Below are 23,762 nucleotides of genomic sequence, written 5' to 3' on the forward strand. Positions count from 1 at the left end.
TCATCCCCTGGACCAACCCCTCCTCTTGGCAACCTCTCCCATGACCCTCCACCTTTCCTGAACAGCCCCTTCCCTGGATCTCCTTGTCCTCTGAGCCACCTCTCAGAATCTTCTTTCCCTGGGCAACCTTCTCCTATGGACCTTTCCTAGGCCATCTCCCCATCTCCTCCCCTGGACCTCTCCTTCTCCTCTGGACCTGCCATGGACAATCCCCCATGGACGAGGGGTTCCTTGGGACCCTGAACTTTGAGCCTCGAGGAGCGAGTGACAACCTCAGCACTGGGGCTTGGAAAACTCCCGAATCCAAGTTTTATTAGGGCGTAGGAGAAGAGGGATCACTCACAACATATTGTTCCAAAAGAAATACATTCAACAGCATTTACAGTGGAATGACATTAAAATCCTCCAGGAAGGGAACAGGAAGACCATGAGATGGTGCTCTGGTTAAGTGCTGTCACTAGATGGCCACGGGAGGACAGAGCAATTTTCAAAATTAGACTAAAAATCAGGGACTTGTTTTGGGGAGTGCTCCCCCCTGTCCCTGCTAAGCTGTGCAGGGTCTGTGATGGTGATTTCTAGGCAGAGCCAGGGATGGGAGGGACAGCAGAGGGGACCTCCCCAGGCCCCAGAGCCCAGCAGAACCTTGGTGACTGAGCCACAGCTCTCTCCCCACTCACCTCCTCTGTGAGGATGCTCAGATCCTGCTTCAGGGACAGCCCGGGCATGAATTCCTCCCCTCTCCAAGCTCTTGTAACACTTGCATTGACAAAGCAAACATGGGAAATAAGGCATTTGGAAGAGCTCTGTTCCTACCCTGCTTTACAAAACTGATTCAGGCCTCAAGTGGAACAACCCTTCCCCCAGGACAACTCTGGCCACCACCACAAACCAGGGAGGTTCAGTGCAGAGCATCCTCCACTCTCCCAGGAAGGTGACAGACCCAGGGCCAGGACACCCAGCAGCTCTCCACAGGCTGCATCCAACCACCAATACCAACGTTTGGATCATTCAAGAGCTGCAGCAGCTTTACCAAGCCAGGAGCAATCCATGGGGAATGGTCTGGAAGGAATAAACTTTCCATTTGGAAGGAACCAAACACCAGAGCAGCTGCCCCCCAGAGAGCATCCTGGGGGGAAACCAAGTGCTGCCCCTCAAGCCCCAACAGCATCATTTGTAAGAAGGGAAGGACTTTGTAACACATCCTGAATGTGATCACATCCAGCTTGGGAGCAAGATGTTGCTTCTTTACTTTGGGAATGATTTGATCACCCACCATCACCTCTAGACCCTGCCCCTGGGACAAGCCCAGGGGAATCATGCTACAAAAACTCAGACAGACACTTCTGTCTTCATTATTTTTTCATCTATTGTGTACCATAGAAATTTAAGCAAAATAATTTTATATTTTTTATATATATATATATATAAATTAGAAGCAAATAAATAAGATTAAAGGGTACAATGAGATCAGTGGGTGCTGCCACTCCAAAAGCCACTCACTACTGTTACTGTATGAGGTGTATATATACTGTACATGTAGGGTTGCTGTGAAGAACAGATATGGAGGTGCTGGAAGAGAAACCAACCAAGAGGAGACCAATGGTTGAGGAACCTGATTGCATAAGTGTCCTATGTGCAGCCTGGATATTCCAGTTACCGTTGCCTCCGAGTTCATTATTGCTAATTAGCTTCCAGTGTGGGTCTGAGGGTCTGGCAAAAGGTGGCCTCTGACCTTGGGAGCCAGCAGCCAGTGTGATATGGTGAGGAGTCAGAGAAGACACAAAAAAATGAGATCCAACAAGGCAAACACCAGTGTCCAGGTCTCCTTGATGCTTGCTGGCCCAGCAGATCCCATCTCTGGTTTCTTGCCACCCCAGCACCTCCCCTTGGGTGCTGGGGATGGGTGGCACCTCCCTGTGTGGTTGGTGGCCCAGCTCTGCTCACTCCTGGTCCAAAAGATGGGTAGAGCTTTGCTCTGCTCCTCCCAGCAGGCACCCAGGGAGACCATCCACGAGGGAAGAGAGACAGGCACCAGGCTGTGGGTGCTCCCAGTTCAACCAGTGTCCCCTCAGGCTAGGGGCTGTGGACCAGACCTGTCCAGCTCAATGGGAAGACACCAGGATGGGAAACCCAGGAGCCAGGTTGCATCCAAGGAGGCTCTGTCCCAGCAGCACCACAGCATCACTTCCCTCCCCTCCTGCTCCAGGCTCCTGCCAGCCCCTGAGGGGCACCAGGATGGAGTGAAGAGAGCTGGTACATGGATCCCAGAGCATTGCTGGTCTGCACACCTCTTGACTGTGCCTCTGCCAGGTGTTCCTGACCTCAACCAGCTCGTTTCCCCCTTCAGATGGGGTTGCAGGAAAACCAAAACAAAACCTCACTCAAAGCACTCTCACAAAGAATCATCTTCGAGACAGTCCCAAGCCTTGACTAAACACTGCAGACTGGGGGGATGCTTCTTTTTTAAAAAAATTAATAAATAAAGGGTTAAAAAAAATGGGTTCAGTGCTGAAATATCCTAGTTGGTGCTCCTGGGATGACTGGGCACTGCAGGGACCACCAAGAACCTCTGGGATGAAGTGCCATGGAGCCTGGAGATGGTTTTCTGAGCAGGATGCAGAGTTGTTTGTGTCCATCTTTGAAGGAACTTGAACCAGTAGTGGGTTGAGTTGGTTTGATTTGGTTGGTTGGTTTTGTTTTTTAAAAAAAAAATTCCATAAAGTCCACACACAAACAAGGTGGGGGGGGAGAAAAATAACATCAAAGAAAAGAGCTCACACAAACACACAGCATCCCCACCTCATGAGCATCTTTGGAAGCTGATGTCTCGGCCGACACAGCCGAGGCACTGATGAGAGAGACAGGAGAGATACAGGCAGCAACTCCTGAGAGCAGGAAACATGCCAGGCTAAAAACCCAACCAGCCTGACGTGTCCTCCTCCTCAGTCACTGAAAAAGCCTTTGTTTAAAAAACAAAAAACAAAAAAAAAGGGAAAAAAAAAGAAAAAAAAAAAGAATGGTATTAATTTTAGTACATAAAAAAATAGGTTTGGAATCCCTGCTTGGATTTGCTTTTCAAATCTCTGTGTGTGTTGACTCTGTGTGTGTCTGCACTGCCAGCAGGAGCCTGCCAGCGGGTCCCCACTGTCCCTCTGAGTGTCCCAGGAGCTGGGTGCAGGGCTGGCTGCCAGTGCAGGAGGCTCAGAAGATGTCAGGGCACATGCTCCAGTCCTGCTTCTCCTTGGCCTCCCAGTAGCCCCCCTTGTAGACACAGATCAGCTCCCCCGTCACGGCATCCACCTTCCTCTCAAACCACAGTGGGATGTACCCTTCGTACTCCTTGCCTGGCCAAAAGAAACAAGGGATTAGGGGAGCTTTTCCCAGAGAGCCCCACACATCCCACATCCTCCCAAATCACAGAATCCCACAATGTCAGCTTGGGGTGGGCCTCAAGGATCACCTGCTCCAACCCTTCTGATGTTATTGTTGATGGGAGATGTTCCCAGTGAGCTGAGACTTCAAACTTTCCAAGGTGGGAGAATCCACCACTTCTCCTAGGGGGAATCCCCCATTCCAATGTCTGACTGGTCTCAGGGGGAAAAATTTTCCTTCCCCAGGAGCAACTCATGCCCATTCTCCTCATCTTATCTATGGGACTCCTTGTAAATTGGGAGTCCCCACCTTCTTTATACCCCCCATTTAAGCACTGGAACATCATAATAAGGTCTCCCCTGAGCTTTCTCATCTCACCCCCACTCTTCTGGGTTGCCCTTGATGACCTCAGGGATCCTTTCCCAACCCAGATGATCCCGTGATCCTCAGCCAAACCACGCAGGTTCCTCCCGCAGCCCCCAAACCACCTCCTCCTCTCCCGGGTGAGGGACTGCCAACCCCTGTCCCCACACCTCACCTTCCTCCAGGGCTTCCACAGCCTCAGCCTCTCTCCGTCGCCTCACTGCCCTCTGTTTCTCCTCCAGCCTCTGCTTCTCCACGTTGGCCTCGTCCCAGCGGCCGCTCTCCATCAGGCGCTGGTCAGGGCGCAGGCGGCTGTCAGTGGGGGCCACGCTCTCCTCGGGTTCATTCAGAGTCAGGGCCAGGTCAGAGAAGAAATACATGTTCTCTGAGTTCTCCCTGCAGCCACAGAGCACCTCGTTAGGATGGTGGAGGTGGGTGAGGCCTCCCTGGCACATCACATCCCCGATAAACCCAGCTGATTGAGCTCCAGGACCCTCAACGCAGCTGTGTCAGGGGCTTCGGGGAGCTCTGGCACCCAAGCTCTGAGTGGAGAGAGCCCTAAGGGAGGGAGCAGGAAGATGCTGGGAGGGCTGGAGCAGCTCTGCTCTGGAGCCAGGAGGAGAGAGTTGGGGGTGTTCAGGCTGGAGAAGAGAAGGCTGCAATGGGGAGACCTTAGAGCACCTTCCAGTGCCTGAAGGGGCTCCAGGAAAGCTGGGGAGGGACTTGGGACAAGGACAGGGAGGGATGGGACAGTGAGGAACAGTTCCAAGCTGCAAAAGCAGAGATTGAGATGAGATCTGGGGAAGAGATTCTTCCCTTTGAGGGTGCTGAGCCCTGTCCCAGGTTTCCCCCAGAAGCTGTGGCTGCCCCATCCCTGGCAGTGTTGAAGGTTGGATGGGGCTTGGAGCAGCCTGGGCTGGTGGGAGGTGTCCCTGCCCATGGCAGGGATGGCACTGGATGAGCTTTAAGGTCCCTTCTCACCCAAACCAGTCTGGATTTCTATGACACCTCACTGGTGTCTCTGAAGGGAACAGTGACCCCTCCTCCTTTAGCTCCACACAGGGAAGGTAAAAGCCAACCCTCCAAAGCCCAGGTGTCACATTGCACAGCTGAGACATGAAACAGCTTCACCCAGGAGCTGCTGGGACCCCAAGTGCAGGACTGGTTGTTCCAAGCAGAGGATACTCTCCACCAGAGGTCACTCCAACAGAGCCTCTCCAAAGCAGGGCCAGGCCCTTGGTGTGCCCCAAGGTTGGAGTCTGGTCTGAGAGCATCCCTGCTGTGGGTCAAGAGAGGGGTGGTCTGCAGAGGGTTTAGCCAAGAGCTGGGACAGGATGGCCAAGAACTCAGCAACAAGGTAAAGCAGCTGAGGGCCAGGAGGGAAAAAAAAAAACCAATCAGTACCTCCAGCTGCCCCAACCTTCCTGCAAGGGTCCCCCAAAGCCACCCTCCTCTTTTAGGGACCTGCCCCCCCTTCCTCCTCCCACTCTGTTCTCACACCCCAGAAAGAATCACACAGCCACCCAAGTCCTGGTCCTTTTCCTGTGTCCTCAACTCTGAGCACAGGAGCTCCCTCCATCCCCCAGGGCTGAGGGTGACCCCATTAATCCCCATCCAGCTGAGGGATCCCACACCAAGGAGGGGAGTACTCACGGGAGGGGGTACTTCTTCCACAGGACCTTTGGTGACAATGTCTGGTAGACTGTTTTCTGCTTGCCCTCCATGCTGGTGCTGCCGTGGCTGCTCTGCACTATTTTGGAGCACTCCATCTTGTCATCCCACGTGCCAGACATGACATAGTGAGCTTTTCCCTCAGCATCACTCACTACTCCTGTCACCTGGAGAAGGAGATGACACTGGTGAACTTCAGAAGTGCCCAGAGGGCAGGGAGAGATGTGGGGGGCAAAACACCCTCCAGGTGAGAACACCCTCTCTGTGAGACTCTGTGGGGAGTGTGAGTCCATCTTGATCATTCCAAGTGGGTCTCCAGCCCACCAAACCCTTTTGAGGTCTCAGTGCTGCAGCTCCAGCACACAAAGAGCTCAAGCACAGGCTCTGCTTGGACATGGCTGGACACCAGCCCTCCCTGGTGACCCGTGCCAATTCCTTGGCCCCAAGTTGGGGCTTTTCCTGGGAGCCAGGGAGCCTGACTGGGAGGTAAGAGCTGGGTTTGCCCTGTGCAAGGCTGGCAGAAGGAGCAGGGAGCTGCCTGGGTACTCACCTTTCGGGGGACGTCTCTGGAGAAGTAGCTGTAGGGGGTAAATTTCAGCTGGCATTTATCTTTTGATTTATGGTTAACAATCTCTATTTCACCAGACTAGATGAAAGACACAGAACCACAGCAAGTGAGAGATTTTGCAAGGAGACAAATCAGGAGTTAGTCATAGTTTGTGCAGGCACAATCACCACCACCCCCATGGCTCACCAGCAGGGTCACCACCCTGTCCCATGGAGCTTGCTGGCCTTGGAAAGAGCTATTACCAGCTCCAAGAAGCCTCTCCCCATCCCTAGGGAAGCAGACCTTCCCATCAGAGCAGGAGGGTGGTGTGGACAGCAAGCAATGTCCTTCCAACCCCCCTGCCTTTCCCTGAAGCCAGGACCCATCTGAGAGACCCAGAGCCACCAACCTGGTCAATCCAGAGCTTGCCAACGATGATGTTGTGAACAGTGGAGGTGACTTTCCTCCAGACATAGTGATTGCCACTGGAGTGAAACTCCAGGTGGATGGCACCTGTGGAGAGAGGGTGCCCTGAGCTCAGACCCTGACACCCCAGCACCATCTGGACTCCACCTGGCCCCTCAGATTGCATCTACCACCAGCAGCACCCAACCAGGGCTGGGTCTGGATTCATCCTTCCCCTGGCTGCACCCTCCATGGGCTGCTGCAGCACCTGCAGGGCCTTCTGTCCTCTTCCCACCCCCCCAAAAAAAGCACTGATTTTGAAAGCAGGTGAAAACCATGCTGCCTGATTGACTTTTGGGGTCAAGAACCCAGCCCAGGGGCAGGCAGAAGACAACTAAGAGCTTGTGTGGAAGCAGCTTATTGTATCTGGCTGCTAGGGTGGGATAAAGCAGGCAGTAAGCCAGCCTCTAGACACCATAGAAGGAGAAAACAACAGTAGGGTTGCCTGTGATGGGAACACAAATCCAGGTTCCTGTTTTGGCTTGGGGCAGAATTCCCTGAGCCCAACGTTGAGCCCAAGGGATCAATCCATTGCTGGAGCCTCTTGGGTATTGCATGAGCAACACAGGGGGAAAAAAAAGGGAATTCCAATCCTCTTGGCATAAATCCTAGAATGATTCTATTCACAAGTCACCTACCCAGTGGCATGATGGAGAGGTATTTGCCCCTGAACTTGCTGGCAATGGTGATTTCCTGCCACAGCGTCCACCCTCGCTTGGAGTAGACGTGATGGGCAGCTGCTGGGGGGTGGTGGCTCACCTGGGGGAGAGGAGAAACAGCTTGTAAGATCCCAGCCAGCAGCACTGGGGCACCCAAGTGAGCACTCAGCACTGTGACTCCCAGGAGAGGTGACAGCTCCACGCCAGCTTTGGTGACGAGGATGCTGTGCTGACCCGAACAACCCAGGGTGACCTGGGCACTGGAGTGACCTCTGGTGAGGTGGCCTGGCAGCATGCAGAGGGGCACAGAGCTCCTTCCAGGACTTTCTAAGGTTGACCAGCAAAGTGCTACCCATGAAACCTTAACCTGAGCAGCTGTGGCTGTGAGTTGAGGCTGCACGGTGAGCCCAGGACATGGCCCCGCTCTTCAGGGGGAGAAACAAGGATGTGGCAACACCCAGTCCAGATCCCCAGTAATCCCAGTGTAACAGCACCTCTCCTACCAGCAGCAGCTCCCACTGCTCTGCCTGGGAACCCTCAGAGGACACAGGTCCCCAAATCACCCAAGACACACAGACCAAGACTTCAGCTTTACCCATGCCCTAGAGTTAGAAAAACAGATCCAACACCCTCCACCCAGGCAGAGCTTGGAAAAGGACAGTTCCCACACCTCCCTGCACGGGAGAAGCTGCCCAAACCTGAGGTGGGAGCAGGACATCTCCAGCCCACCCATCACCAGGAACCCACTAACCACCAGGTCCCAGTGGCTGTACCACTGGGCTCAGAGATGTCTGCCCTGGTGTCAATACAGACTGAGCACCCCAAGCTCCTGGGTTACAAAGGGAAGCAGAGCAAAAACCTCACCAGTAAATCCCACAGTCACTGGTGAGAGAAAATCCTATTTGGATAACTGGATTGTGGGCACAAGACTGTCAGTGCTTCACTGGGCTGAGCTGCTGCTCAGGAGAGCTCCAAGGAAAGCTCAGAGCAGTGGGAACAGAATCATAGAATCATTTGGGTTGGAAGGGACCTCCAGAGGTCACCCTGCACTCAGCAGGGACACCCTCAGCTCCATCAGGGTGCTCCTCAAGCCTCACCTTGAATATCTCCAGGGATGAGGCCTCAACCACCTCCCTGGGCAACTCTTGTTCCACCACCCTGATGGGAAAGAACTTTTTCCTAACATCCAATCTAAATCTCCTCTTAGTAGAGTCTTAAGAGTAAGAGTAACCTCGAGGAAATTCCAGAGGTTAATCCCACTAAATGAGTTGTTAAAAGGGATTAAGAGAGGGTTAACTGTGCCCCTGAGGCAGCTAGAGAAGGTTAACTCTACCCTTGGTCAGGACCCTTCCTGGGAGGGACAGGTTAAGAGGAAAAGGATCTAAGCAGACTTTGGCTCCTCTCTGTGAAGAAGAACAGTCTGAATCCCCGTGCATTGCTCACCAGGTGGGAGGTGACAACCCTCCAGCTCAAAGACCCCCCTGAAAGAGGGAAGAACTGGGCCAGAGCTCACAGGCAGCCTCAGCCAGGAGGAAGGCTCAGCACAAAGGAGATGAATGAATTATCACAGCTGGAAAATACCTCTAAGATCACCTTGTCCAACCCTAAACATCCCCCATTAAAACATCAAAAAAAAAAAACAAACCTGAAACAACAGCAACAAAACTCTGCTCTTGTGAGACCCCACCTGGAGTCCTGTGCCCAGTTCTGGAGTCCCCAGCATCAGAAGGACACAGAGCTCCTGGGAGGTGTCCAGAGGAGCCACTGAAATGCTCAGAGGGCTGAGCAGCTCCCTGGGAAGCCAGGCTGAGGGATTGGGGTTGTTGGAGAAGAGGAGGCTCCCAGGGGAGCTCAGAGCAACCTTCCAGTACCTGAAGGGGCTACAAGAAAGCTGGGGGAGGGCTTTGGACATGGGGGGTAGGGAGAGGACAAGGGAAATGGGTTAAAACTGGAAGAGGGGAGAATTAGGTGGGACATTAGGAAAAAATTCTTTGCTGTGAGGGTGGTGAGATGCTGGAACAGGTTGCCCAGAGAAGTGAGCAACAGCTTTCTGGCAGTGTTGAAGTCCAGGTTGGATGGGGCTTGGTGCAGCCTGGTTTAGTGGGAGGTGTCCCTGCCCATGGCAGGGGGGTTGGAACTGGATGAGCTTTAAGGTCCCTCCCAGCCCGAACTATTCTCCAATTCTACGAAAAGAGATGCTGGGTGTCCTTCAGGGATGGGTTGGGCACAAGCTCCTGGGCATTCCCAGCTGACCTGCTCACACAGGGACCGGAATCCCAGCTCTTCCAGGCGATCCAGCTCGTAGGTTTCCCCCAGGAGGGGGTTGAAGGGTTTGGCGGTGCGGTGCACGGTGGTGGAGTAGGAAGAGACGGAAAAGGCGGCGACAAAACACATCTGCTCCGTGGAGCTCTCACACTTCACTGCTTTGTCCAGCAGCTCGTGGTACTCCAGGTCCTCTGTCAGCCTCTGCAGCATGGAGAGGGGCTCATTGAAGTTTACCTGGAGGGGAAGGGGTAAGGGTGAGTGAAGCAGGAGAGATGCTGAGCTGGGTCCTTCGCCTGCTGCCTTTTTTTTTCCCCCAGCGCTGCCTCTGGTGGGCTCTCTGAGCATGATGTGCTGAGGTCTGAGAAGCAGGGATCCAGCCTCTGGTGGATATCACAGAAGGAGAAACCAACTGCAAACAGTACCATCCCTGAAGATGTTTTAAAATCATAGCAAACCAGTGTGGCCAACAGGTCCAGGGAAGGGATTCTTCCCCTGCACTCAGGTCCCCTTCCTCCAAGAAGGAAAAGCCCCCAAATATGGCTCCAGGGCTGGAGCTGACACTTTTTGCTGGGCTACTTCCATCCCAGCCAGCACCAAAATAACCCCAGACTTTCCCAGCTGCTTGACACCTCTCCCGAGCCTCCCAGTTCTAGAGGAAATGGATTCCCTTCCCTGGTACCCAGTCCCACCCATGCTGCATACTGGGATGATGCAGCCCTGCCAGAGAGCCAGAAGTCTGGAAAAATGTAGGGCTTGGACAACAGAGGACACGTGGGTGGGGAGGGGAGTGAGGAGGTTTCAGAGGGCTCTGCAGTGCAAAAGCCAGACCCCCAGGACTAGGCTGGCAGCTGGTGATGTGCTCCTTTCCCCCTCAGGGCCCTAATCCAAACCCTCTGTGTGGCCAAGAGCCATGTCCAAACTAAACCTCAGGGCCAGCAGCCTGGCAGCACCCCCCCTCCCCACCAACCCTGGGTATCTGGGATGCTTGGACTTACTGGCATGGGGATCTTGGAGAGTTCTTTGCCAATGCAGTTCTTCATGATGCTCCAGAGGTTAAGGCTGTAGTTGGGTTTGTCAGGGATTCGAGTCCTTCTCCTTTTCTTTGGCAGGAGATCTTTGCAAGTGGACTCATTGTAGCTGCTTTGATTTGAGCTTTCAAAGACCTGCAGATGCAACAGAAGAAATGAAGGACTAAGCCAGACTTGCCCAGCATGACCCAACCAGAGCCAGCAGCTCCTGGGAGCAGCAATCACAGCACTGCTTGGAAGCCTCTTCTCCAGAGCACGGGGGGAATAACAGTGCAGTTGCCCCCCCAACACCACCCTACTTCCCTTAGGAGGGTGTCTGAGTGCTGCTGTAGGACTGCTGACATCTGTCCCCCTCCATGGCTCACAGATTAACCAACTGCTCCATTCTTGAGGCAGAGGAAGGACCAGGATGGAATGTCCCCTCCAACAACCACCCCTCTCGTCCTGCTCCCCCTCCCCTGTTTTCATCCCACCTGGACCATCCCTCCCCAACTCACACTGTCCTCCAGGTTCCAGTCCTCAGGGTGGCCCTCACTGGCCCCACTCAGGTTACTGCCTGAACGCCTGCAGGGAAGAAAGCACCAAGTGGGAAACAGGAGTAAGGAGAGAGGAGGGAAGAGCCAGGATGGGTGCAGCACAGCCACCAGCACCCAGAGCATCTCCCTGCACCAGGAAGAGCAACAGGGGCTGTGTGGGGGTGTTGGGAGGGGACACTCAGCACAGGGTGTCTGAGCCCAAGGGCAGGTGAGCCTCTGGATTTGTGTCACCATGGCACAGGTGACCATGAGGGATACCCAGGGAGGTGTAAGTGGAGGTCAAGACAAAGGAGAAATAAGGTATCTCCAGCTCCTGCCCACTGTTCCAAGGGATCTCCTTCCAAGCTCAGCCTCCCCTCAAGCTTTCATGTCAGCAGCTGGGGAAGAGAACTCAAGTTTACCTGGCTTGTGTCAGCACTGGTGTGGCCACCAGGAGCAGGGCAGGGATTGCCCCCCTGTGCTGGGTGCTGGGGAGGCTGCACCTCCAGTCCTGGGGTCATTTCAGGGCTCCTCAGGAGCAGAAGGACATTGAGGGGTTGGAGTGTGTCCAGAGAAGGGAATGGAGCTGGGGAGGGGGCTGGAGCACAAGGAGAAGGTTGAGAGCAAGGAGGAGGGGATGGAGAAGTTGTGAGGAGCAGCTGAGGGAGCTGGGAGTGTTGATCCTGGAGCAGAGGAGGCTGAGGGGAGACCTTCTGGCCCTCTGCAACCCCCTGAGAGGAGGTTGGAGCCAGGGGGTGTCAGGCTCTGCTCCCAAGGAACAAGGGATGGGACAAGAGGAAACAGCCTCAAGTTGTGCCAAGGGAGGTTTAGATTGGAGCTTGGGTTTCTCCCTGGAAAGGGTTGTCAGGGCCTGGGCCAGGCTGCCCAGAGCAGGGCTGGAGTCCCCATCCCTGGAGGGGATGCAACCCTTGGCCCTGTGCTTGGGGCTCATACCTGTGGTGCTTGGGGTCTGCAGTTACAGTGATAAAAGCTGGTGCATCTTCCATGGCATCAAAGTACTCTGTCTCCTCATCTTCATCACTGGCCTCTCCTTTGGCAGACTGCACACTCCCTGCAGATGCAAAGGGTTTGAGATGCTCCTGAGCATGAGGCTGTCCCCAGAGCCCACCCCCTCCTCTCATTATGTCCCCTTTAGAAGCTTGTCCCCCTCCTGTCCAGCCCAGAGGACATCATAGATTCCCATCTCTAAAAGCAATGTCCGCCCTGGCTGCTCATGTCCTGCTCCCCAGGCCACACACACAAGGTCCCCTCCTGGGGACCACCTCCAAAAACACCACCAGGCTGCCTGCAGGCAGACTGCACCTAATGCCCAGCACCACCCTGTCCTCCAGGAAATCTGATCTGGATCAAAGCAGAAAGAACAGAGACACGTGTTTCAGGTGATCCTCAGAGACTTCCCAGCTGTTGGGTTTTCCAGCCCTGCACTTGTCAACATTTCTCTCCCCTGCTGCAGTAGTAGAGATCTCAGAATCAGAGAATGGTTTGGGTTGGAAGGGACCTTAAAGCTCCTCTACTGCACCCCCTGCCATGGGCAGGGACACCTCCCACCAGCCCAGGTTGCTCCAAACCCCATCCAACCTTCAACACTGCCAGGGATGGAGCAGCCACAGCTTCTCTGGGCAACCTGGACCAGGGGCTCAGCACCCTCAAAAGGAAGATTTTCCTCCTAACATCCAACCTAAATCTCCCCTCTTCAAGTTTTAAACCACTTCCCCTTGTCCTCTCCCTGACCCTCTGTGTCAAAAGCCCTCCCCCAGCTTTCTTGTAGACCCTTCAGATACTGGAAGATTGCTCTAAGGTCACCTGGGAGCCTCCTCTTCTCCAGACTGAACAACCCCAATCCCTCAGCCTGGCTTCCCAGGGAGGTTCTCAGCCCTCTGAGCGTTTCAGTGGCTCTGCTCTGGACACCTCCCAGGAGCTCTGTGTCCTTCTGATGCTGGGGACTCCAGAACTGGGCACAGGACTTACTACAAAGCCTTTTAAAAAAAACCTTTCAGATCATCCAAGGCCACCACCACCCCCTGTCCCTCAGCACCACATCTCCAGGGCTTTAAAACCCCTCCAGGGATGATGGGGACTCCAGCCCTGCCCTGGGCAGCCTGGGCCAGGCCCTGACAACCCTTCTGGGGAAAGAATTGTTCCCAAGCTCCAACCTAAACCTTCCCTGGGGGACTTGAAGCTGTTTCCTTGAGGCCACACAGAAATTAGGGCAACACTGGCACTGCCATCACCTCCCAGCAGAGGTTCTAAATCTCTTCTCTAAACAAGACAAGTCACTGTTTGCAGTTGTTGGCCACCAGGCTGTAACTAACATCTCCCACAGGGAAGATTTGGCCTCAGTCCACAAAGCTCTTAGATTTTATTACCCAGTAACCTGCAAACAGCAGACAAGCCCCAGCTCTGCCACCCCCCCCCACCACCACCCTGCAGAGCTGAGAACTCAGGAGGACCCTGGGCTGCCCTCCAGCAGCCAGAGATGTGCCCACCAGCAAGGGCTACCAAAACACTGGAATAACATGAGCAAGCTGGGGACAGAGCCATCTTGGGGACATCCCCAGACAAGGAGCAGCAGGACAGCAAGGGACAAAAAACAGAATCCCAGAGTCAGCTTGGCTGGAACAGACCTTCAAGATCATTGAGTCCAACCATAACCTAACACCAACAAGACCCTAACTACACCATGCCCCTAAGCACTGTGTCTATGGGACTCTCCAGGGATGGTGACTCCACCACTGCCCTGGGCAGCCTGTTTCTTTGTCTGATAACCCTGACAGTGAATAAATTTTTCCTAACATCCAAACTAAACCTCTCCAGGTGCAACTTGAGCCCATTGCCTCTTGTCCTGTCACTTACAACCTCACTGAACAGAACAATCCCCATCTCTTTACAACCTCCTTTAAAGCAATTGTAGAGAAGTCAAAGGTTTCCCCTGAGCCTCCAGGCTGAACAACCCCAGGAGCCTCAGCTGCTCTTTGTAAGATTTGTGCTCCAGACCCTCCATCAGCCCTTTGGTGCCCTTCTCTGGACACCTCCAGTAGCTCAAAGTCCTTTCTGTAGTGAGAGGCCAAAAACACAGGACTCCAGATGTGGCCTGGGCAGTGCCAAGTACAGGAGTATGGTCACCCCCCCTCCTGCTGGCCACACCATTCCTGGTGCTGGCCAGGACGCCACTGGCCCCTTGGCCACCTGGGCAGAGTGCTGGCTCACGTTCAGCTGGATGTCCATCAACACCCCCAGGTCCCTCTCTGCTGGGACAGAATCATTTGGGTTGGAAAGGACCTCTGAGATCATCAAGTCCAACCCTTGATCCACCACCCTGTGGTCCCCATCCCATGGCACTGAGGACACATCCAGTCTCTCCTCTCCAAACACCCCAGGACAATCATGTCACTGCCTCCTGTGTCCTTCTCACCAGTGCCACGTCCCTGGGACCATCCCAGCGGAACGTCTTCCTCCATCCCGGGGTTCCCTGCTCACCTTTGGTGGTGCTGGTGATGGCAGTGCTGGTGGAGGACAGGCCAGGGGCTCCACGACAGGCTCTCTCCAAGCTGTTGTGCTGCTTGGCTAACTGCTCAATGGTCTCCTCCAGGCGGATCCTCTGCTCCCTCTCATACTGCAGCGCCCGCTGCCATTTGCGGCTGTGAGTTTCGGCTAAATCCAGGAAATCCCGGCAAGCCTGGGAGGGAGGGAGGATAAAGGCACAGAATCAGTTGATGCTCCATCCCTGGCAGTACTGAACAACCTGGGCTGGTGGGAGGTGTCCCTGCCCATGCATCTTGATGAGCTTTAAGGTCCCTTCCAACCCAAACCATTCCTTGATTCTGTGATCGGTGCAGATGTCGGGGCAGGGAGATTGTAGAAGGGTTCAGGTTGGAAAAGTCCTATAAGATCATCCAGTCCAACCTTTAACCTGACTCTACTAACCTAGCTTTACCAGTCCACTGCTAAACCATGTCCCTAAGAACTGCATCTGTATCACAGAATCACAGAATCATCCGGATTGGAAAGGACCTCTCAGATCTTAAGAGTCCAACTTTTAATCCACTCCCCTCGTGGTTCCCAGCCCATGGCACCGAGTGCCACATTCAGTCTCTTCCTTAAAACCTCCAGGGATGGAGAATCCACCCCCTCCCTGGGCAGCCCATTCCAATGCCTGATGTCCACCCTCTCTGGAAAGAATTTTTTCCTAATATCCAACCTAAACCTCCCCTGGCACAGCTTCAGTAGGTTTAGGTTAGATATTAGGAAGAAATTCTTAAGCCCATGGCCTCTTGTCTTGTCTCTGCCTGGGAGCAGAGCCCGACACCCCCCTGGCTCCAACCTCCTTTCAGGGAGTTGGAGAGAGTGATGAGGTCTCCCCTGAGCCTCCTCTTCTCCAGCCTGAACACCCCCAGCTCCCTCAGCCCTTCCTCACAGGAATTCTGCTGGATCCCTTCACAGCCTCCTTGCTCTTCTCTGGACCTGCTCCAGCACCTCAATCTCCTTCCTGAGCTGAGGGGCCCAGAACTGGACACAGGACTCAAGCTGTGGCCTCACCAGGGATGAGCACAGGGGCAGAATCCCTTCCCTGGACCTGCTGGCCACACTGTTCCTGAGCCAGCCCAGGATGCCATTGGCCTTCTTGGCCACCTGGGCACACTGCTGGCTCATGTTCAGCTTCCTGGCAATCCCAGGTCCCTTTCTGCCACTCTGTGCCCAGCCTGGAGCTCCCCATGGGGTTGTTGTGTTGAACCTCATTCATCTGGAATCAGCCCAACTCTCCAACCTGTCCAGGTCCCTCTGCAGAGCCCTCCTGCCTTCCAGCTGATCCACACTCACCCCCATCTTAGTGGGGGGGAAGGGACACATCAGCACCTGGCATGGCCCTGGCATGGCCCTCCATGACCCAGGAGCTCATCTCAGAGTCACCACTGTCCCATGGTGACCCCGGAGCTCACTCCTCACCACTTCCCCTCTCCCAGGACCCTGGTTTCACAACCCCAGAGCTCTGCACCATCCCTCCTACCTGTGGGAAGAAAACCAGCTCAAGTCTGACCACCCAAATCTGAACCACCATCCTGCAGGTGAGGAGAAGATGGACAGGACATTGGTCTGCAGGGTGACAGTCCCTGGGTGACAGCCACCAGAGGAGGCTCATGCTAGAAGGAGCTCCAAGGAGGCAGAGAGGGAAGATGCCCAACTCCATCCTGGAGCTGCACTGTCCCTGGCAATGAGCAGGGGCAAGGGATGAGCCATGCACTTATGCAAGCCAAACCACAGACTTGGTTGGAATGTTGTGGGGGTTTTTTTATAACCTGCCAGGCTCCAAGAGCCACCAGATGTAAATTCAGCACCTTTCACAGATTTGTCAGGGCAAATTTACCAGATTTCTCAGCTTCTCAGGAACATCGTTAACCACCCACAATTACTTATGCTGCCAAAAGAGGGTCACCCCGGGTCAGCTGTGTCCTGTCAAGGTGGTGGCATCACAGACATCTTTGCAGAGCAGCAGCATTCTTGAGTCCTCAGCAGGAGCCACTCATCAATATCAGACACAAAGAACACAGACTGTACCTTAATTAGCTTCAGTGATCACATTTGGTCAGAACCCCAGGGGATGACAACCCCCCAGGGAACTGCAAGGCTGAGCATTTCATCACCCCCAAGGCAATGCTGATGGATCCCCAGGGAACACATCCAAACCTGCCCAGAGCATCCCAGAGGAACAGCCCCAAAAATCCAGCCTTTGGGGAGGGAAAAAAAGCCTACCAAGGAAGTGCTTGCTGTTCTGGGAGTGACATCTCCTGCTCCTCATCCCAACCCTTCCCTCTGCCTGCATGGGACAAGTGAACCACTTCAGCTCCTGGGAGAGAAGGAAACTGCCAGATGGGTTCAATCATCTCCTTTTCAGTGGTGAATTATACAGCAAAAGCTCCATTCATCAGGGGAAAAGCTCCTTGCTGCTCTTCAGGAGGCTGGTGCCTGGCAGATAAGTGCTCCTTTCCTTCCTTCCTGCTTTCCTTCCGTCATCAAAACCCTGGAACACATCTGTGCTGCTGCTTACTGCATCACAGCCCTCCCATGGGAAGGGGATTCTCTTTTTAGATCTGAAGAGGTTTTGGATCCTCTTTTTAGATCTGAACACATTCCCAGGCACGTGGCCCAGCATTGAGCTGTGTGATCTGTCCTCGCCCCCAGCCCCTGAGATGCTCTGAGCAGAAAGCAAATGGGAAAAGACAAGGATGGAGCCAGGACTAAATCCCAAAACACTTCACACCAACAGATCTCAACTAGAAGTGGTTTGGAGGACAGTCACCTGCCCTGACACCCAGGGTACCCTGGCTGTACCCCATCACCACCAGCAGCACAGGAAACACCCAGATGAGCACGGACTGCTCAGATCTGTCCAATATCCTTGGAATGACCCTCCCAGGAATCCTGTCTGGGTGGAAGATGCATAGCAAGAGGTGCCTCTCCCCAGGGCAGGGCTGGTGGCAAAAGGAGAACATGAAAAGAGGTGCTGGGCTGAGCATTGCCAGGCCTCAACAATTCCCAAAAATAAGGTGGCATTGCATAAAATGCAGTAGGTGTGGGTTTGATGCCAAAAATCATCCCTCTCTCTATTGCTTTTCTTTCCATACTTCTACATTACATTGGAAGAAGCTCTGGGGCCAGGGAAAATGAATGCACTGACATGGAAAAGTTCATCAATACCCCAAGATGAGGGAGGGGGAAGAGAGCAGAGGAGGCTTCAGCAGAGCTCTTTGGCAGTGCCATAGCCAGCATCCCAGCAAGACCACCAACACTCAGCCAAGGAGCTCCCTCAGCCGCTGATGGTCTCGTTCCAGGTGGCATTTTGTGCCCTGGCAGTGCCTCTTCCTCTATTTGCAGGACTCCTTGAGAGTCCAGTAGGGACATCCACGATGGAGACATCCACCTCTGAGTGGGAGTCAGATCTGGTCTCATGGTTTTATCTCTGGGAGTTTTATTGCCTTCTTGTGTTATTTTGGGCCCATCTGCCTCAACATCACAAGCACAAGTGGCTCCTCTACCACCCCCAGGCAGGCTCAGCACAGCCCAACCACCCAAACATACCCTGCCCAGGGTGTAGCTCCCCAGGAAGACCTCATCCCAGCAGGGACAGTGGGTGCCCAGTGGTAGCCCCATGGCTGCCCCAGCCCAGCCCTGGGAGCCCCCTATGCAATAGAGGAGTAGTGGCAAAGAGCAGCAAAGCCACCAGCCCTGTTGTGTGGAGAGACCCAGATCCTGCACATACATGGCCTCTGTGTCACCTCCTGAATCCCTCCTCAGCATGAGGAGAGGGGACTTTCATCCTGGCACCAAGAAGTGGAATAAACCAACACTGCCCGTGGGTTATGGACTAAAGTGATGGCAGCAGCACCCATGGCCTGGGAAAGACAGGAGGTCTGGCTCCCAAAGCATGGCTCTCCAGCCAAAAAATCAACTAAGAGGGGTGTAGTGAAATGAGGCAACCAGGTGCCACTAATTACCAGGTAGTGGCCATGAGTTTGTGTTAAGCCCACCTGTGCCTGATAAAGGCAGGCCCCAACTGTGCATGAGCAGGACTGGGGGGGCCAATAAACGTTAATCAGGCACAGGTGGGCTTGACACAAGCTCATGCCCACTACCTGGTAATTAGTGGCACTTGGTTGCCTCATTTCACTACAGGGGAGGGTTGCTGAAGGTTTGAGCATGGCCCCTGCTCACCCCAACCCCACTCAGCAGTGTGCAGCAGCACCATTGGCAGTGCTGGAGGGGTTGGTGAGGACACAGCCCAGAGTCACAGGAGGTTTAGGGTGGAAGAGACCTTCCAGCTCATCCAGTCCAACCTTTGATTAACACCACAGTCAGCTACTAAACCATGTCCTTAAGGGGACCAGGTCCAAATGCCTTTTAAATGCCTCCAGGGATGGTGACTCCACCACTGTCCTGGGACATTCCAGTGCCTGACAGCCCTCTCAGTGAAAAAATATTTCCCAACATCAGCCTAAACCTCCCCTGGCACAGCTTCCATCCATTCCCTCTGGCCCTATCACAACTAATTACGGAGGTTTTTTCCCTCCTTGCTCCAACCTCCCTTGAGGTGGTTGAAGAGAGCCATAAGGTTTCCTCTCACCTCCTCTTCTCCAGACCAAACAACAATAGGACTTTTAGGGACACCAGGGACATGGAGGCCCAGGGAGGTCCCTCCTGCTGCAGAGTGGCCAATCCCAAGCCATGTCCAAGCAGGGCTTTGCTGCTCCCTTCACCAATGTGCCCATCCTTGGCTTTTCCTTTTGATGCTCCCACCCACAGGGTCTCTCTGCTGTTGTGTGTGCCAAAAAAAATCCCTGCCCTAGCAAACTCCTGGTATCCTCCCTTCCCTCTCAGAGAGGTAACTCCAGGTGGCTGCTGCCATTTCTTCCTTCTTCTTTGTTTGCCTGAACTATCACCAACCACCACAGCAGCCCAGGGACCCTCGCAGGGGTCTGCAAGCAGGAGAGGCAATGTCCCAAACACAGGTGGTCCCCTCTTTAAGCCCCTCAGAGTCCTGAGCCCACCTTGGGTGCACACAGACAGATCTCTCCTGCAAACAGCTCTCCCGAAGATGTAAGGAGGCTCTCACTGGCTGCTGCTCACCTCATCTGCCCCATGGAGTGAACTTCAGGCTGGAAGAGCATCTGTCTCCAGCCATATGGCTGTGGTGGCAGTGAGCAGCTGGCACTGCCATGGGCAGCTCCAACCCTGGGATCTGCAGGACTCTGCTTTGGCTTGTACATCAATTTCAGCCTCGTTTGGTGCCTCTGCAACCAGCTCTGCTGAAGGAGAAGGGCAGCAGGAGCTGCTGGAAACATCTCACTGAGCACCAGCATCCCTGTAACTCACTGCCCTCCCAGTGCCAGAACATCTTCCTGGGTAAATCTGCAGGATTTCCACAGAAATCCAGACTGGTTTGGAGGGGAAGGGACCTTGAAGCACATCCAGTGCCACCCCTGCCATGGGCAGGGACACCTCCCACCAGCCCAGGGTGCTCCAAGCCCCATCCAACCTTCAACGCTGCCAGGGATGGGGCAGCCACAGCTTCTCTGGGAAACCTGGGACAGGGGCTCAGCACCCTCACACCAAACAGTTGCTTCCCAACATCTCCTCTCCAGCTCCCCTCTCCCAGCTGCAAACCCTTCCCCCTCATCCCATCCCTCCCTGTCCTTGTCCCAGGTCCCTCCCCAGCTTTCCTGGAGCCCCTTCAGGCACTGGAAGGTGCTCTAAGGTCTCCCCATTGCAGCCTTCTCTTCTCCAGCCTGAACACCCCCAACTCTCTCCTCCTGGCTCCAGAGCAGAGCTGCTCCAGCCCTCCCAGCAGCTCCAGGACCTCCTCTGGACTGGCTCCAACACCTCCCTGTCCTTCTGCTGATGGGGACCCCAGAGCTGGACCCAGATTTACCCCAGAGGGGAGCTCCTCCTTACCCATCACCACAAAGTCCTTCCCCTCAGGGCTAATTTTTCAGTCCCTCCTCCTTCACCAGGAGCTGGAGGAAGGAGAAGCTTCCCTTGGCACCAGCCCATGGAAGAGGTGAGCACAACCCCTGGGTTACCAGGGGCCAAAGCCCAGTGGGGATTAACCCAGCCTGGTTTTGCTATTTGCCCTCCCCACATTCCCATCCTGCCTCAAGAAGGTGCAAGAATATTCATTCTTGCAGCTTAACAGATCCATGGAGGATGAGCTGGAGCTGACAGGAGGTGTGTGCAGGGCTCACCTGATCCCAGTGCTGCCTTTCCCACCCCAGGCAGAGCCTATCCCTGCTCCCATGGTTCAGCAGAGCTGAACCCCTAGGCACTGCTGACACCACAACTGCTAAGCCCCCCAACACACAGCCCTGCTGAGCCAGCACCTGCCTGGACAGAAAAGTTAAAAACCTCTGAAGCTGCAGTCCAAAAAAAAAAACAAAACAAAACCAAAAAAACCCAAAAACAGAGCTGGGAGAGGCATCTTAATGCTGGTGACAACCTGAGCCCCATCTTTTCATACAAGGCTTCAAGGGAGGGTGCAGGAGAGAGGCTGAAGGGGTGAGATGAACACAGTGAGGAGGAACAGGAGAGAAGGAGAAGGAGGTGAAGAAGTGAGAAGCCCCAAATCACAGTGAGGATAAAGCAGGAGAAGCAGCTGAAACCCCTGGTGGACACCACCACCCCACAGACAAATACAAGGTCCAAGCACCCACATACAAGATGTGTCTGGCTGGAAAAACACAGCGACCCCATGGATGATGATGATGATGATGATGATGATGATGATGATGATGATGATGATGATGATGATGATGATGATGTAGGGAGCCAGAGGAAGGCAGTGCCTGCCTGGCCATATGTCAGAGACACCCTTAGACCTCCAAAATCAAAAGGCACTCCAGGGATGCTCCAGAAGAATCTGCAGCAGCTCCAAACTCAGGGGCCAAGCTCCATGTCCCCAACCCCCCCAGCCCCACTTCTGGTGACTGTGCAGGCAGGGACAGACCCCAGGGTGTCACCCATCCCCCTCCACCACCTCCCTGGGGAACAGCAAAGCACCCACCAGTTATTCATTCATCCATCCATCAGCATGGGGAATCTCCAGTGAAAACACCCGGGACACAGAGCTCTGACTGCAGCTGCCTTGTCCAGAGAGGATTAGGGTTGGGTTAGAGATTTAATCCCAGGGCTGGGGGGGTTTCTGGGTCACTGACATGGTTTTCAATGTCCTGATTAGCCCCTGTGTCATTAGCACAGCACAAATAATTAACGCAGGCTGTGCCACAGGAGAGAAAAAGTTCCACCCTGAGCCCTCACCCTTGCAATAGTCCCAGAGAAGAGAGAAACCCTGCTCTGCTGCAGAGTTTTGCTCTGCTTTTGGGCAGCAGAGCATCTGTTTGGGGCTGCTGAGGGTGACTGGGGACAAATCCTGCCACTAACAAAGCAAATCCAGGGGGGGAAGCTGGAGCTTGCTTGCTGCAGTGCCTCAATTCAGTCCCGAGGCATAAGGATGCACGAGGTGGAGAGGTCCACCAGCCCCACTGGTTGTACTGGGGTGAACTGGGAGCAGCCCAGCAGGCTGTTTCCTCCCTGCTCAGCATCTCTGCCCCAAGCAAGAGGACAGGGGAAAATGGTTTAAAACTTGAAGCGGGGAGATTTAGGTAAGACACCAGGATGAAACTTTGCTGTGAGGGTGGTGAGATGCTGGACCAGTTGCCCGTGAAAGCTGTGGCTGCCCCATCCCTGAAGTGTTCAAGGCCAGGTTGGATGGGGCTTGGAGCAACCTGGTTTAGTGGGAGGCGTCCCTGCCCATGCAGGGGGGGTTGGAACTGGATGAGCTTTAAGGTCCCTTCCAACCCAAACCATTCTAGGATTCTGTGCCTGCCAGAGATGGGATCCATCCTGCCTGTGACACGAGGGCTTTGAGGACACTGAGGGATGGCACCACACACACACCCTCACCAGGACCCAGCCAGGTCCTACACCAGCAGCACCTCCCCAACCACACGCTCACCCCAGGGAGGAGATCCCAGGGATGTGACCATGGCAGGGAAGGGGCTGTGGCACTGTCCCAGGGTCAGCATCTCCTGCCAGAGCCCAGCCCTGCAGCACAGCCCAAGGAGATGCTCCCAGTACAGCAAGGGAGATGTAACTTTTCCTGCACGGAACCAGCAGCTGTGTGCTCACATTGGACCCACAGAGGGACTGAGGTGGGTAGGAGGAGGGTGCATTACAGCCAGGACATGGCTTGGACTCCCTCTGCTTCCCTGTAACCATGTGTCAGGTTTCCACACAGAAGACTTCACAACCCTTGCACTGCACAGAGCCACCCCCAGTGCCCCTTGGCAGGGCTGGTGCTGAAGCTCACAGAGAGCACTGCCCCAGGCTTAAAAAAATAAATCAAGGTACAAAAAGTGATTTATGCAGCAAAAGGTGACAGTGTAGCTGGGGACATCAGCGCACTGGGAATGTCCCTCCCTTGCCAGCCCCTCGACCCTGCCCAGCTCCCCCCCAGCCTGCCTTCCTAATCCATCCCCCCTGTTCCCTGGGCTCAGTGTCCCCCAGCCCAAGCTTTGTTCCCTCCCCTCAAAACGATGGGGACGGGCTCACCAGCAAGAGCTGCACCCACCATCCCATCCTGCTGCTGCCACACTACAGCCCTTCCCCTTCGGACATCTCCTGGAGACACTCAGCCACCAGCTGACACAAAAGGAGGCTGTTAAAAATGGATCCAACCAAAACCCACTCGATTCCCTCCCTCCTTGGCCCCTCTTACCTGCTCGGTGGTTTGGCCAAACCACATTTCTACCATTTTTGTGCAATTTGCAACCACCCGGACAACCTCGCACAAGATTTTATCCTATCACAACCATCACAGCCTCCTCCTCTCCAGGCTGGACACAGCAAATATTGTTCTGCTCATCCCTTCTCAAAAAGCTGCTGGAGAAATCCCTCTCCCCAATTCCCTGCCCACATCCAAACACCTGACTGCCTCCTAAACCAAGCAAACCCTTGGAAGCCCCTAGGGCTTCACCATTACCTCCTACTCCTCGTCCCACGCTGCCATCCCTGCTCCTAAAACTTGGACATGGGGAAAGCTCTGCACAGGTGCCCCCAGAGCTGCTCCAAAACACAGACACCATCTCAGGAAGCCCTTTCCTCCTCCCGAAAGGATACAAAATCCTACAAGCAGGGATGGAGCTGGGGGGATGCTGCAACCATGAAGGGCTCCTGAGTGCCCTTCTGCTAAGGATTATTATTGTTATTGTTATTATAATCATCATTATCATTATTTAAAAGCTCACATGAAGCACCACAAGCCTTTCTTTTGCTTACAGCTGGGACAGAGTGACAATGCTGCTCCATTCAC

General features: G+C 54.3%; 1 protein-coding gene across 2 annotated transcripts in view; it reads right to left on the bottom strand.

Moving 5' to 3' along the window:
* Positions 1-286: 286 nt before the first annotated feature.
* OSBP2 (oxysterol binding protein 2) overlaps positions 287-23,762 on the bottom strand; it is an 86,394-nt gene continuing 62,918 nt past the window's right edge. For both annotated transcript variants that reach the window (XM_030460414.1, XM_030460413.1), the window contains 11 exons: positions 14,384-14,582; positions 11,840-11,957; positions 10,868-10,934; positions 10,338-10,505; positions 9,331-9,576; positions 7,057-7,177; positions 6,363-6,466; positions 5,957-6,052; positions 5,389-5,573; positions 3,911-4,131; positions 287-3,344 (listed from right to left, as the gene is read on the bottom strand). In XM_030460414.1, the coding sequence (XP_030316274.1) occupies positions 3,202-3,344; positions 3,911-4,131; positions 5,389-5,573; positions 5,957-6,052; positions 6,363-6,466; positions 7,057-7,177; positions 9,331-9,576; positions 10,338-10,505; positions 10,868-10,934; positions 11,840-11,957; positions 14,384-14,582 (1,668 nt within the window). In that variant the 3' untranslated portion in view covers positions 287-3,201. The remainder of the gene's footprint in view (positions 3,345-3,910; positions 4,132-5,388; positions 5,574-5,956; positions 6,053-6,362; positions 6,467-7,056; positions 7,178-9,330; positions 9,577-10,337; positions 10,506-10,867; positions 10,935-11,839; positions 11,958-14,383; positions 14,583-23,762) is intronic.

The sequence above is a fragment of the Calypte anna genome, chromosome 15 (genome assembly GCF_003957555.1).
Source record: "Calypte anna isolate BGI_N300 chromosome 15, bCalAnn1_v1.p, whole genome shotgun sequence".
In the NCBI taxonomy this organism is placed as follows: domain Eukaryota; kingdom Metazoa; phylum Chordata; class Aves; order Apodiformes; family Trochilidae; genus Calypte; species Calypte anna.